The sequence below is a fragment of the Polyodon spathula genome, chromosome 43 (genome assembly GCF_017654505.1).
Source record: "Polyodon spathula isolate WHYD16114869_AA chromosome 43, ASM1765450v1, whole genome shotgun sequence".
In the NCBI taxonomy this organism is placed as follows: domain Eukaryota; kingdom Metazoa; phylum Chordata; class Actinopteri; order Acipenseriformes; family Polyodontidae; genus Polyodon; species Polyodon spathula.
This window is the reverse complement of record NC_054576.1, coordinates 1,659,461-1,673,164: the sequence shown is the minus strand read 5'-3', so window position 1 is coordinate 1,673,164 and position 13,704 is coordinate 1,659,461. Positions and strand designations below refer to the sequence as shown.

The window sequence follows — 13,704 nt, the reverse complement described above, 5'->3', positions numbered from 1 at the left end:
GCGAAGAAGGACTGCACTAGGAACCTCACTGCACTGAAGCGAAGTGGAACCTCATCGATTACAACAGCATCTGGAAATGAAGCGAAGTGAAGGACTGCACTAGGAACCTCATCGATAACACCGAAACTGCAAGCAAGCATTCATTACAATAGGAACCTCATCGAAATGAAATAAACTGCACTAGGAACAGTCGTACGCATGCATCTGGAAATGAAGCGAAGTGAAGACTGCACTAGGTCTTATTTACAACTGCATCTCGAAATGCTTTACACTGCATGCAGCATCGATTACAAAGCATCTTGTGAAGTCAATGCAGTGATTCAGCACCAACGCCGTGGAGGTAAGCGCTGCTCCCCGTTTGCATTGGCTCAGAATATACTACACTTTACTAATACTACTAATATACTATAATCTCAATACTACAGCATGCGGACACTTCCTCATAGTCTTTCATCTCTCAGAGTGGAAACCGGTGAACGAAGCGGTCCGTTGTCAAGACAACCACATCCCGGCTCATGACGCTCTGCCCGGGAGTGACGTCCCGCCCACTCGCAAGGGCCCCTCGGCATGGCGGCTCCCTGCAGCCGGAGCGAATCGGAGCCCAGCTGCGGAGTGAGCCTGGGCTGCCTCCGCGAACAGTAACCCGCCTTTCCGACCCGCCTCACGCCGGGGCATGGGAAAAGACCGCGAACCACGGAGTCTGGAGGTAGGCAGGCGGCAGGAACCCGCTTTAATGCCTTTTAGAGAGGCGTTGGCCCAGCAGGACTGTGTGAAACCCCGGGCTCGAGTAGAGGTGGCTGCGCCCCCACCACCACCCCCCTTTCCCCGCCCGGCAGCACCTTCACGATCCTAGGTCCAACCTTCACCCACAAGAACTCGACGCAACTAAATTTAAACAAGCTCTGACCAAAACAAACAAACAATTGTTCGTGAAATGCTTTGTTTTTTTTGCAGCCATGATTATTAGTCGGTTTTTAGTCATGTCCACAAATGTTGCTTTCAACATGAAAGTGGAAATTGGGTAATTCAGTCGTCTTATTGTAAAAGAAACTTTCTTTTTTAGTTTTGTGCGACATAAATCCATTAAATTAATTAAACTTTTAGTTGGACGCAGCAACAGGTAATATTTCAATACTTAGTGAATCCTTCACATCTTACTGTCAATATAAAGGTCGTAATAAGTTAATTTCCCATTATATATATATATATATATATATATATATATATAATATATGTATGTATGTATGTATGTATATTTTTTTCCAGCGTCCTATTTTGAGGACAGACAAGTTAGACGTGTCTGTAATCAGGCTATGACGCTCAACACACAGAAAACTGAGCTTGATCATCCCTGGGTGAGGGAAACACCCACAAATGTATTCTTTTTAGGCATCAGTTTTTGTTTTGTTTTTTTAATTTTATATTGAGGCATTTGAAGGGCCGTGTTTGCACAATAACAGTTACATTTCAAATTAACTTTTGCGCTTCACAAAATTCGAGGAAGGTATCATTGCAGCAGTGTTAGGGTGAAAATGTGAAAATGGTCAACAAATGTTTAATGAGCACTAAGGGGTTAATGGAACTTGTCAGTTGTCACATTCCTATTGTGTCAGTTGCATTAATCAGGAGAATTGCCCATGAAATTGTGATTAGACATTAGGGTTGTAACTGTACACTGTTGATGCACGTCCTGGTTGTCTGCTTTTGCATCTTGCTTCTAGCTGTGATTTTCGGTTTTGAATGCATGTAACTGACAGACTTGCTGAATATCGTAGTTAAACTGAAACCGTGATTAGGTATTTGCCATTCGTTGACATTCCTTTATAGATCTGATGATGGGCTTAGTGGAAGGAGCCTGGTTATCAGAGGGCCAACCAGACAACAGGCTTTGATCCTAAAGCCCCACCCACAAGATAATTCAGCTTTGAATTATATTCAGGTGGGGGTAAAAACTGAACCTGGTGATCATTAAAAGGACTGTAGAGATACTGGTCTCCATGAGTAGTTTTGAAAGAAATACATGTTTTAGCCAACATTTCAATTTTAATATCTGGTACTAGACTAAGTTAGAGAAGTCTCTGTACACAAGCCTTGCTTTCAGCCCTGTCACCTGGAAAGTGAAACTGTCCCCGCCCCTTCAGAGTTTTCTTTCCTGCCAGTAACCAATCAGCTGCTTCTCCTAATGACTGAGGAGCTTTTGCAGCCACTAAGATGCTTGACCCCGAAGACACGGTGAAATAACCTAGGAAGTGAAGCAGTAACAGATTCCCTGGCAGGGAAGGCAAACAAACTCAGAACTTTCTTTAGCCCAGTATAGTGGCTGTGTGGTCCAGTGGTTAAAGAAAAGGGCTTGAACCAGGAGGACCCCGGGTTCAAATCCCAGCTCAGCCACTGACTCACTGTGTGTGACCCTGAGCGAGTCACTCAACCTCCTTGTGCTCCGTCTTTCGGGTGAGACGTTGTTGTAAGCGACTCTGCAGCTGATGCATAGTCTGTAAACCACCTTGGATAAAGGCGTCTGCCAAATAGACATAATAATAATAATAAAGTATTAATGAAATGAAAACACATGTTTGCTGTAGCATTTTTCTTCTGAAACTACACAGTTGAGAGCGGTGTAGTGCATGTGGGAGAAACCGAAACTCTGACAGTGATTTGGTCAGACACCAAAATCCAAGCCGAACTGGACAAAACTTGCAGAAACAATAAAATATATTCAGTCTTTTCCTAAATTACTTTGATACGGACAGTAGCATTGTTCTCCTACTGTAGACGTTCAATACATGTATTAATAAAATTGTTTAAGAAACTAAAAATATTTAAAAAAACAAAAACAAAGCAATTCATCAGTAGTGTTGTAAACATCTGGTTCACACAAACTAACCAAGTTCACTTGAAACCTTCAGTGTGAACACAAACAGACTTGGTCCTGAAAAAAAAGTAAAAAAAAAAAAAAAAAAAAAAAAAATCTTTAGTTCTCATCCAGACGAACTCGGCCCCTTTTCGCGTGAGTAAGGGTGAGCAGCAAGCACATCGATATGTTCGATACTCCCCAGTACTTCGTCTTTAACAGGTCTACTGTACTGATTCTACCAAGCAGTAATCACAGGTACTACTATATATATATATATATATATATATATATATATATATGTGTGTGTGTGTGTGTGTGTGTGTGTGTATATATATATAAATTACAGTTCTTCGATCTGTTGATGAGGTTTAAAAGTTTTAAATTGAGATGAGGCAAAACATACATGATGAAAATTGACCAGTTAAAAGCCAACAATCCCAGCTGAATCGAAAGCATGGTGGTGTGTTTTTTTTTTTTTTAAATGTTATTAAACCCCACATGAAGACGTTACACGCTATTGGTATGCGTATGTGTTTAGAATGTGGATCTTCATCGTTTCAGTTCCACAGTTGACCCCAGGTCTGGCGTTGGCTGTCACTTAGGCCACGTACACACACGCTGCGGTTAGCGCGACCAACCGTGTTTACAAGTGCCACTTGCTGCGGTTGTTTGTTGTACACAAACACATTTCATTACTGAAGTGAGTGACTCCCTGTTTAAACAAACCACTGAACTCGGACCAGCATTACCCGACATTCGCTGGGTTTGTGTTGGCGGCAGCACGGAGGCTGCGTTTTTGTTTATGCTTTTGGAAGAAAGTGCTGAACGTGATTGACTGAGAGCTTCTGCAAAACCAGCCGAGAGATCCATTGAGCACCTACTGCTGCTGTGTTAGTGCGGTTGTGATACACACACACACACACACACACACACACACACACTCACACACACACACAGTTGCTGTGCATTAAGTAACCAAACTGAATTAATAACCAAACTCGCTACTTGCTCTGAACATTATTAGCTAGCGCGGGTGTCGCTGCCTTTTGCAACCAAACTGTGTGTATCTAAACCGTATTAAGAGCAAAAGGTGAACTCGCAGCCGCGTTTAGGCTGTGTGTGTATGAGGCAATAGAGCGGGTCTGGGTTCTGTTGCTCCAGTATTGAGTTCATTTTTCTCTAAATCTGCCTTTTGACTTTGAGCAGCTTTGAGCTTGTCTGGAGAAACTTGGTATTAATATTATTTAGCTTCGTCGAGAATATCAGACTCGGGCTGTTCTTAATTCTGCTTGCATATTGGTTTTTGTTCCTCTTAATCAATGTGTCTAACCAACCAGGGTTATCTCTGTGTGCTTTACAGGAGTGCTTACAGAGACAAGTCCCCTGAGAAAAGGCCACGCCCACCCAGACAACAAACCCCACCCACCTCAGAAGACGCACCCCTTTACAGAACCATTCCCACAATCCAGAGGCCCCATTCATTCCATTAAAGAATCACCCTCCTCCCTCTTTGCTCCCGCACATCTCCCATCTCTCCCTGCCTCTTCATTCCTCACCCCCCTCTCCACCATGCCCTGTTCCTGCCCCTTCCCTCTCCCCTCCCCTCCCCGCTCCCTCCACTCTCCTTGCACCCTGGCCCTGCTCGTGGGGTTCCAGTTTGCCTTCGTTGTGTATTTCTCTCTGGGTGGGTTTCGTGGTCTGGCCTCAGTTCTGATGCGCTCGACTGGGGGGGACCCCCAGTTTGATTACTCACATCCCCACGATGTCTACACCAACCTGAGCCAGCTGGGGGCGCCGGCGAGCCCAGGGGAAGAACTGGAGAGAGAAAAAGACTGCCTTGAGACATCACCTTATCTGGGTATGAGAGAGGAGGAGGAGGAACAGGGGAGAGAGAAAAAAAACTGGGAAGGGGGTTACAGCACTGAGACACCACCTTATCTGATGTCGGGCAGAGTGAGATAGTGAGACAAGGCAAGAGTAATATTAGGTGTGAAAGTCAAGTAAGAGACAAAGTTCGAAGAGAGTGAGATTATGATTAGGTTAGCGAGTAAAGTTGTGTATCTGCCTGTGTGTGCTTCTACAGTGTGAGGAATGAGACAGACTGACACTGATCCATTTCTTTCCCCCTTGTCAGTGGGCCCTGTCTCGGTGCTCCTCTCCTCCCCCCCCTCGCTCTCTCAGATTGCGGACAGGAACCCCCTGGTGTCTCTGGGGGGGATGTACCAACCCCCCTCCTGCCAGGCTCTCCACCACACTGCCCTCATTGTCCCATATAGGAACCGACCAGCCCACCTCCGCACCCTGCTCTACCACATCCACCCCTTCCTGCAGAGACAGCAGCTGCACTACCGGGTCTACATCGTACACCAGGTGAGAGGAGAGGGTAAAGGGGGAATGAGGGGTGCAGCGTGTGTCACACAGCTGAGTCTGTATTGTGCTTTTCTCTCAGGCTGGTAACTCCACGTTTAACCGCGCTAAGCTCCTGAATGTGGGGGTGCGCGAGGCTCTTCGTGACGAGGATTGGGGGTGTCTGTTTCTCCACGATGTTGACCTGCTCCCCGAGAATGATCGCAATCATTACGTGTGCGACCCCCGCAACCCCAAACACGTCTCCGTGGCGATGGACAAGTTCGGATACCGGTGAGCGAAAGAACTTGTCTGTTTGCGTCTGCCTGTCTGTGCATCTGTTGTCCACACAAGGAACATTTTGACTGTTTTCTGCAGCAAGAAAGAGAACCCCCTTATAAAGGTTTCACACAATACAAGCACAACAAACTGTAATAAAGCATAGGCAAGCATTGTAAAGCACAGGGAGGGCTGGTAAAGCATAGGGAAGCATTGTAAAGCACAGAGAGGTCTGGTAAAGCATAGGCAAGCATTATAAAGCACAGGGAGGTATGGTAAGGCATAGGGAAGCATTGCAAACCACAGAGAGGTCTGGTAAAGCATAGGGAAGCATTGTAAAGCACAGAGAGGTGGTAAAGCATAGGGAAGCATTGTAAAGCACAGAGGGGTCTGGTAAAGCATAGGGAAGCATTTTAAAGCACAGAGAGGTCTGGTAAAGCATAGGGAAGCATTGTAAAGCACAGAGAGGTCTGGTAAAGCATAGGGAAGCATTGTAAAGCACAGAGAGGTGGTAAAGCATAGGGAAGCATTGTAAAGCACAGAGGGGTCTGGTAAAGCATAGGGAAGCATTTTAAAGCACAGATAGGTCTGGTAAAGCATAGGGAAGCATTGTAAAGCACAGAGAGGTGGTAAAGCATAGGGAAGCATTGTAAAGCACAGAGAGGTGTGGTAAAGCATAGGGAAGCATTGTAAAGCACAGACGGTACTGGTAAAGCATAGGGAAGCATTGTAAAGCACAGATAGGTCTGGTAAAGCATAGGGAAGCATTGCAAAGCATAGGGAAGCATCTAAAGCATAGTGAAAATAAAACATGGTAAACTAACCCTAAAGTTTTCTACAATAAAACCACACTAATGTGTAATAAACCACAGTGAAAGCATGGCAGAGGTATGGTAAAGCGTTTTAAAAAACAGGATAAACTAATCCTTATAAAAGTTTCCAACAGTTAAAGCACAGCAATGAGTAATAATGCACAGTGAAAGCATGGTCAAGCATAGGGGAGCATTGTAAAGCACATGAAAAAACTAAACCATGGTAAATGAGCATGGGAAAAACATGGGGATAACTGCAACTTTACTATACAAAATTACCATGAGAAACTTTTATAAGGGCTCAATTAACAGGACAGCATTGTCACAGCCAGTTAGCAATAACTGAGCATCTCGGCACTGTCCTGCACTAATCTATCCCCCCGCCACCCTCCCCAGGCTGCCGTACCCACAGTATTTCGGGGGGGTCTCGGCTCTGACTCCTGACCAGTACCTCAAGATGAATGGATTCCCAAACCAGTACTGGGGCTGGGGGGGTGAGGATGATGACATTGCGGCCAGGTGAGAGGGGAGCAGTGTGTCGCATTTATATACAGTGAAGGGAGGTGTATGTAAGGTTTACAGATTGTGAAGGGAGGTCTATTTAAGGTTTATAGATTGCGAATGGGGGAGAATGGGAACTCTCATTACCTGTTTAATTTCTCCTTCTTCATGCAGTGGGGATTGGTCTTTTTTTTGTACTTATTATTTGTTATTTCTGTTTGAATTTTCTCCTCTCCCGCCCTCTTTTTTTTTTTTTTACTGGTTAGTTTGCAGGAGTATACTTTTTCAATGGCAGGTAAGTTCAGCTGAAGGTTTTGGGTGAGGTGTAGGTAGCGGAGTGCGTGTCTGTGAGTCTCTTTCCTGTCCATGCAATGCTCTGAGCAGTGATACTCAGTCCTGGGGACGCAGCTCACATTCTCTTAGCTCTATCTCGTGCTCACAGCAGTGAAGCAGCCTGTAAACCAGACCTGGGCTCAATAATAGTTACAATTACATCAGCATTGTTTGTTGAAGTTACAATTATATTTTCTTTAATTACAATTAGTTACAATTGTGCTACAGTAATTAGAATTACAATTATACCGAAACATTTCCACACCTCGCCATGTTTACTCTATTCTAAATAACCCAAGCAGTAATCAATCAGTCAATCTTTATTTTATATAGCGCCTTTCATAGTGGACCACCATCACAAAGCGCTTTACAAGATGCAGTAAATACATAGTACTTCAAAGACAGAGAAATGCAGAATACACGAGATACAGTAAAAAACAATGCATAATACATTAAATACAGTGGAAAGTGCAGAGTACATGATAGTAGCATAATACATGAAATAGTGCATTAAATACAGTGGAAAATGTAGAATACATGAAGTAGTAGCAGCAGCTAATAGCAGATCAGGCTTAAGGAGCATGGAAAGCAAGAGAGAACAGGTGGGTACAAATACAGAAACTGGATTAAGTTTAATGAGGCCCGGGACTGTTCTCGTTTAGGGGGCCCCTGTTTGCATATTCATTCCCTTTCCCTTTACTGTTTTGCCATCACCACACTATTATTCCATCTGAACTGATCCATATTTGACCTGGCACGATGTTTGCATTAGCTCCAGTTTTGAAAATGAGCATTGGCCTCAGCGTTAGTTGCTGGCAGTTTCAAATACAAAATGGGAAGTGCAAACTGCAGGCTTTTGTCGTAAAAAGCAAGTTATCTGGAAATGTGTTGTCCTTGTCCCTTACGAATATGCACGTGTATAATAGGTTTGTAGCAAATATATATAAAGTAAAAAAATGTTCAGCAAGTAACACAAGGATACACAGCGCTTTTTAATGTAATTTTATTATTATTATTATTATTATTTGTATAACGATACAGCTTTTCTGTTTTTTTTTTTTTTTTGGGGGGGGGGGGGGGGGGGGGGGGGGGGGGGGGGGGGGGAGGGGGGGGGCCCCGAGGTCCTAATGAGCAAACAGGAATGAGGCAGGCCGTCCGACACAAAAATTCCAAACTGGATTTTACCCAGTAATTCATTGAAACCCAGTTTAAGGAATCTGTACAATATCAGTAAGCTGCACAAGACCAGATTGGACCTCGGGCACAAACACACTGCCTCCGGTATTTTTAATATGAATTGGTTTATTTGCATTTGGAACGAGGATTTCTCAGTCTAAAAGAAAACTACATGGAAACGCACACAACCCGAAACTACTTCCAAAATAGAGTGAGGTAAAGGTGAGACTTACTTTTATTTTTCCATGGAGATTGCCCCTCTGTAATCCATATAAACCTAGCTCGTTTCCTCCTGTTGATTTCTCTCCAGTGTATTTTCCGCAGTACTGGTTGTGTTTCTGCTTTTCAGCGTCGCTCTTCCTCAGTGCTGCTTCATCAGAGATGTACCGGTTCTGATCTGCATCACGTTCGCGCCGCAGCACACCTGATAAAAGCGGCACATGACTTGATTGCAGGTCCAGTCATGTGATCAGGCAGTCGTGCTCCTCCAGCGCAATACTGCTTGGTTAAACAGACCTGTTGTTCCGATCCATACAGTCACACACTACTTGCTAATTTTTTAGATGTTGTATTATAAATTATATATATTGGGGCCCCTCAGAATCCCAGGGCTGCAGCCCCTAAAGCTCCTGCGTTGATCCGGTCCTGCATGGAACTGCGAATGATTAAGCTTTGAAAGGTGTGTCATTGGATTGTAATCAATTATATGGTTTAATAACATCTACATTAAACATATGTGCCAGGGTTAGACTAGAATTTAATTCCATTGTAATTGCAATTAGTTATGAATTACACAATTGTAATTTTGTTTGACCCCAGTTCTGGTGTAAACTGAAGTGTGAAGCAGCCTGCACTGTGAGTAGAAACACCAGCCGACATCAGATCCCTGTGCTGTGTGTGCTGCACTCGCCCCTGACAGATCCCTGTGCTGTGTGTTCTGCACTCACCCCTGACGGATCCCTGTGCTCTGTGTGCTGCACTCTCCCCGGTCAGCCCCGTGACTCCTTTTAGATCTCGGCACCTCTGCTTCTGTGTGAGATATTCTTCACACAATGCGACGCCCAACTTTTAAGTCCCAGCGAATATGAGAAGTTTACTCAAGTGGCCATGTTTTCGGAAATAACAAATCTGTCTGTCCTTTCTCCCTCCTCTTATGTAAAACTTCCACTTTCCCCCTCCCTCTATCCTCTCTCGCTCCCTCTCCCCTCTCCCTTTCCCCCTCTCTCAGGGTTCGTCTCTGCGGTATGAAGATCACTCGCCCCCCTATTTCAGTCGGGCATTACAAGATGATCAAACACCGAGCCGACCAGGGCAATGAGCAGAACCCCCACAGGTGGGAGCTGCGAGCAACCAGGCATTACCACAGAGAGAGGAGAGCACAGCCAGGCTTAACCACAGAGAGAGGAGAGCACAGCCAGGCATTACCACTGAGAGAGGAGAGCACAGCCAGGCATTACCACATAGAGAGGAGAGCACACTTTCAGGCATTACCACAGAGAGAGGAGAGCACAGCCAGGCATTACCACAGAGAGAGGAGAGCACAGCCAGGCATTACCACTGAGAGAGGAGAGCACAGCCAGGCATTACCACATAGAGAGGAGAGCACACTTTCAGGCATTACCACAGAGAGAGGAGAGCACAGCCAGGCATTACCACAGAGAGAGGAGAGCACACAGTCAGGCATTACCACAGAGAGAGGAGAGCACACCTTCAGGCATTACCACAGAGAGAGGAGAGCACAGCCAGGCATTACCACAGAGAGAGGAGAGCACACAGTCAGGCATTACCACAGAGAGAGGAGAGCACAGCCAGGCATTACCACAGAGAGAGGAGAGCACACCTTCAGGCATTACCACAGAGAGAAGAGAGCACAGCCAGGCATTACCACAGAGAGAGGAGAGCACACAGTCAGGCATTACCACAGAGAGAGGAGAGCACACCTTCAGGCATTACCACAGAGAGAGGAGAGCACACCTTCAGGCATTACCACAGAGAGAGGAGAGCTGGGTTCAGAAAGTATGTCATACTTACCCCTTTCGTTATATTTGGGGAATTGCTTTTCTGATTGTCACGTAACTGTTAACATTATTATGTGTACGGCTGAGAATATCAGATTTTGGGGGGAGTATGATTTTGTATTTGTCTGTATATCTGTCGGTCTTTATGTCATATTTTAAAACTGAAATTGCAACAAGTTTCAAATTCAGTTTTTCTCCCCTCTCCTGTCCTCTCGCTCTCCTCTCTCAGGTTTGATCTCTTGATGCGCACTCACCGCTCCTGGCGCTCAGACGGTCTTAACTCTCTGACCTATGACCTCCTGTCTCGAGAGCTGCAGCCGCTCTACACCAACCTGTCTGTGAATATCGGAGAGGAGCCGCCCAGACCCAAACAGAACCAGGGCCAGAAACGCAATCAGCCCACACAGAGACCAGAGAACAGGCAGGCCCAACCGCGCCACACAAACCTGTCTGTGAATATCAGAGAGGAGCCGCCCCGACCCAAACCCAAGAACCAGACCCTGGGATACAGACTGCACCTGACCACACAGACACTGACACAGCCCCTCTGCACCAACCAGACTGTGAGCATTGGAGAGAAGCCAGACCAGAACCCAACACACAGCCTGACACAACCCAGAGTTCAGAACCAGGGGGCATCCATACTGAGACTGGATCAGAACCAACCCACGATGAGACAGAACCAGGACAAGGGGAGGCCCGCAGGAAAACACAGACAAGACGACAGCAACACACAGGCGATACAGACAACATAGACAAGACACAACACAGAGGCTACAGAGACTAGACACAACACAGACGCTACAGACTAGACAACACATACACTACAGACTAGACACAACACACACTACCGACTAGACACTACAGAGACTAGACACAACACAGATGCTACAGAGGCTAGACGCAACACAGACACTTTACAAGATGGTAGACAGCCGTGTAAATACACACAACTCAGGCGACTCACACTACACTATCAGCAGAGACACAGGTCTGAAAAGAGCAAGGCTATGAGGGAGGAGCTACAGGTAAAGGGGGAGGTGTGTCTTTATAGACGTGGTTAACAGTCAGGGAGCGGGACTGTGCTCCAGGAGGGTGGAGCCAGGAGGAGGAGAGATCAGGACACATAAAGAGCAGTGATATTGCAGATCAGTAACTGCTTAAATACTCTATCCTGATTGGTCAAAACAGGCCACATGGGGGTGTTGATATTACAGCATACTACCATGGGTTATCACGTTTCAAAAAAGGGGTAAATCAGTGGTAGATATCCATACCCCACGAGAATTATGATAAACAAAATGACAGACATTGGAATTTATCGATTTATCGATATCAATTAAAATGTTGACCTTTTGGGAAACCTTTTAGGGTACATGAGGTATAGATAGTTAATCAGACACCGGTGATTCCTTAAAGCAGTGAAAAAAATCTAAAGTATTCAGAACTCACCATTCTGATCGATCTGCTCCTTCTCCCTGAACTATAGTGTTTCCGTATCCCATTTCAATATCCATGCTTCTCCTGTGATTGGTCTGCCTGCCTGCCTGCCAGCCTGCCTGCCAGCTGCCACTGGACCCACCCCCTGTGTGGCTGTATGAGCTGATGCAGAATATTTATAAATGCATCTCGCCAATTCCTGCCGTACTTTTTTAAAGTTGTCCAGGTATGATGGTATCATCGCTTCTGCTGTGTCCAGCATTGCTTTAAATTGTTTCTGAACACTGGCCCAGTAGTTCTCCACATTCTCCAGTCATAAACTACAAAGTCAGTCTATAAGTAACTGAGTATACCATGCAAATAACGTCTTTCTGGTCACTGTGAAGCTGCAGCACGCATCTGGTATGGATACCTCCTGTTACTACCCCAGATAACAAAAAAACAAAACAGAAAAACAGCACTCATCTGATACTGTTGCAGGTCTTGTGAGGAAGGGTGTGCGTGATTTAAAGGCAGTCTTATTTGGGCTGTGTCATGATGAAAATGGACAGTAATTTTTTACTTTAAAATGTAATGTACAAACGAAGAATTACAAGAAGTGTTTTTTTATATATATATATATATATATATATAATATATATATATATATATATATATATATATATATATATAATGATATGGATATACAGTCAGCACTCAGATATACATCAGTTTTTTCTCACATGCCAAATCGGGCTGTTTTTATTGTGCAGTTGCACAGCGTTTCCTCCAGTTTCACCTTTCCAAAATTCAGCCAAAACACAGAAAATGAGACAAGCGACGGTAATGTAAAACACATAATCATTAAACAGTTTTAGATACTGTGATGTATTTTATTTATTTTTTGATCTGTAGTTGCTTTTGTGCATTTTCATTTGCAAGTGAACTGTGACATTAGGGTCTTATTGAGCTCTATATTCTGCAATTTTGAATACTGACTTTGGATACTGTTTTATTTCTGCAAACTTTGTTTTTTTCAATCTTTTACTAAATTGCATTACCTTTTACGTTTTTTTGCACATGGCTAACATGGCTTTCATTTTTGCTATTGGGCCGTTAACGGTATTTTACACACTGCTGCAGTACGTACCAGATTTAAAAGTATGTACTGTATTCCAGTTCACGTGTCGTCTCAGCGAGCGATATTTTCAGAATCGTATTGTTCTGAATTAAAATACTTCTGTTGAAAATATAGTACTGTACCAACAAAACATATAACTATATAGTACTATTTTAAAACACAATCCTTTTAGCTATGCATTTTTGACATTGCGTCTTGTTTGCATTCCCTGAAAAATAATAAGGTTTGAAGTAATCAGATATGTGTCACACGCGTTTAACCATCACTGAAGTCAACATTTTATAGGGTCGGCTATGTGAGTGCTGACTGTGTGTGTGTATAGTGTGTACGTACACACGCACAATCTAGAGAAGTGCTTCTTGTACAGTCTTGATGAAACTTGGTCATTTCTTATATATAAGTTACTGAGAATGTCAGTGGGATGTGTCTGTCTGTTTTGTATCTAGCTATGTCTTGCTTATACAGTCGTGATGAAAGTTATTTGCTCTTGAGAGTATCAATATCTGGAGTTGTATAGAGGCTGCCTGTCTTAACATATCTACATATACACAAATACTGTATATATCTATTTGCTTGGCTTGGCCACTTTATTAGGACCAGTCTGTCTCCCTGGTTGGGTTTAGCATGGCCTTGGTGTCGGAAAGGTTCTCCTGGTATACCCTGGGTCCCTCCATTATAGAAGGCTGTGTGGTCCAGTGGTTAAAGAAAGGGGCTTGTAACTAGGAGGTCCCCGGTTCAAATCCCAGCTCAGCCAATGGCTCGCTGTGTGACCCTGAGCAAGTCCCTTAACCTCCTTGTGCTCCGTCTTTCGGGTGAGACTTTGTA

At 44.4% G+C, this 13,704-nt stretch overlaps 1 protein-coding gene across 2 annotated transcripts; it reads left to right on the top strand.

Annotated features, from left to right (window-relative positions):
• Positions 1-523: 523 nt before the first annotated feature.
• b4galt3 (UDP-Gal:betaGlcNAc beta 1,4- galactosyltransferase, polypeptide 3) lies at positions 524-11,130 on the top strand. Of its 2 annotated transcripts, XM_041236994.1 has the most exons (7): positions 524-706; positions 4,215-4,712; positions 4,989-5,224; positions 5,304-5,494; positions 6,688-6,810; positions 9,530-9,634; positions 10,549-11,130. In XM_041236994.1, exons 2-7 carry the CDS (start codon positions 4,424-4,426, stop codon positions 11,072-11,074), a joined length of 1,470 nt encoding a protein of 489 aa, XP_041092928.1. In that variant the 5' UTR covers positions 524-706; positions 4,215-4,423; the 3' UTR covers positions 11,075-11,130. The 2 variants fall into 2 exon arrangements, with proteins under 2 accessions (XP_041092928.1, XP_041092929.1); XM_041236995.1 differs by lacking the exon at positions 6,688-6,810 and having other exon boundaries at positions 525-706.
• Positions 11,131-13,704: the final 2,574 nt, after the last annotated feature.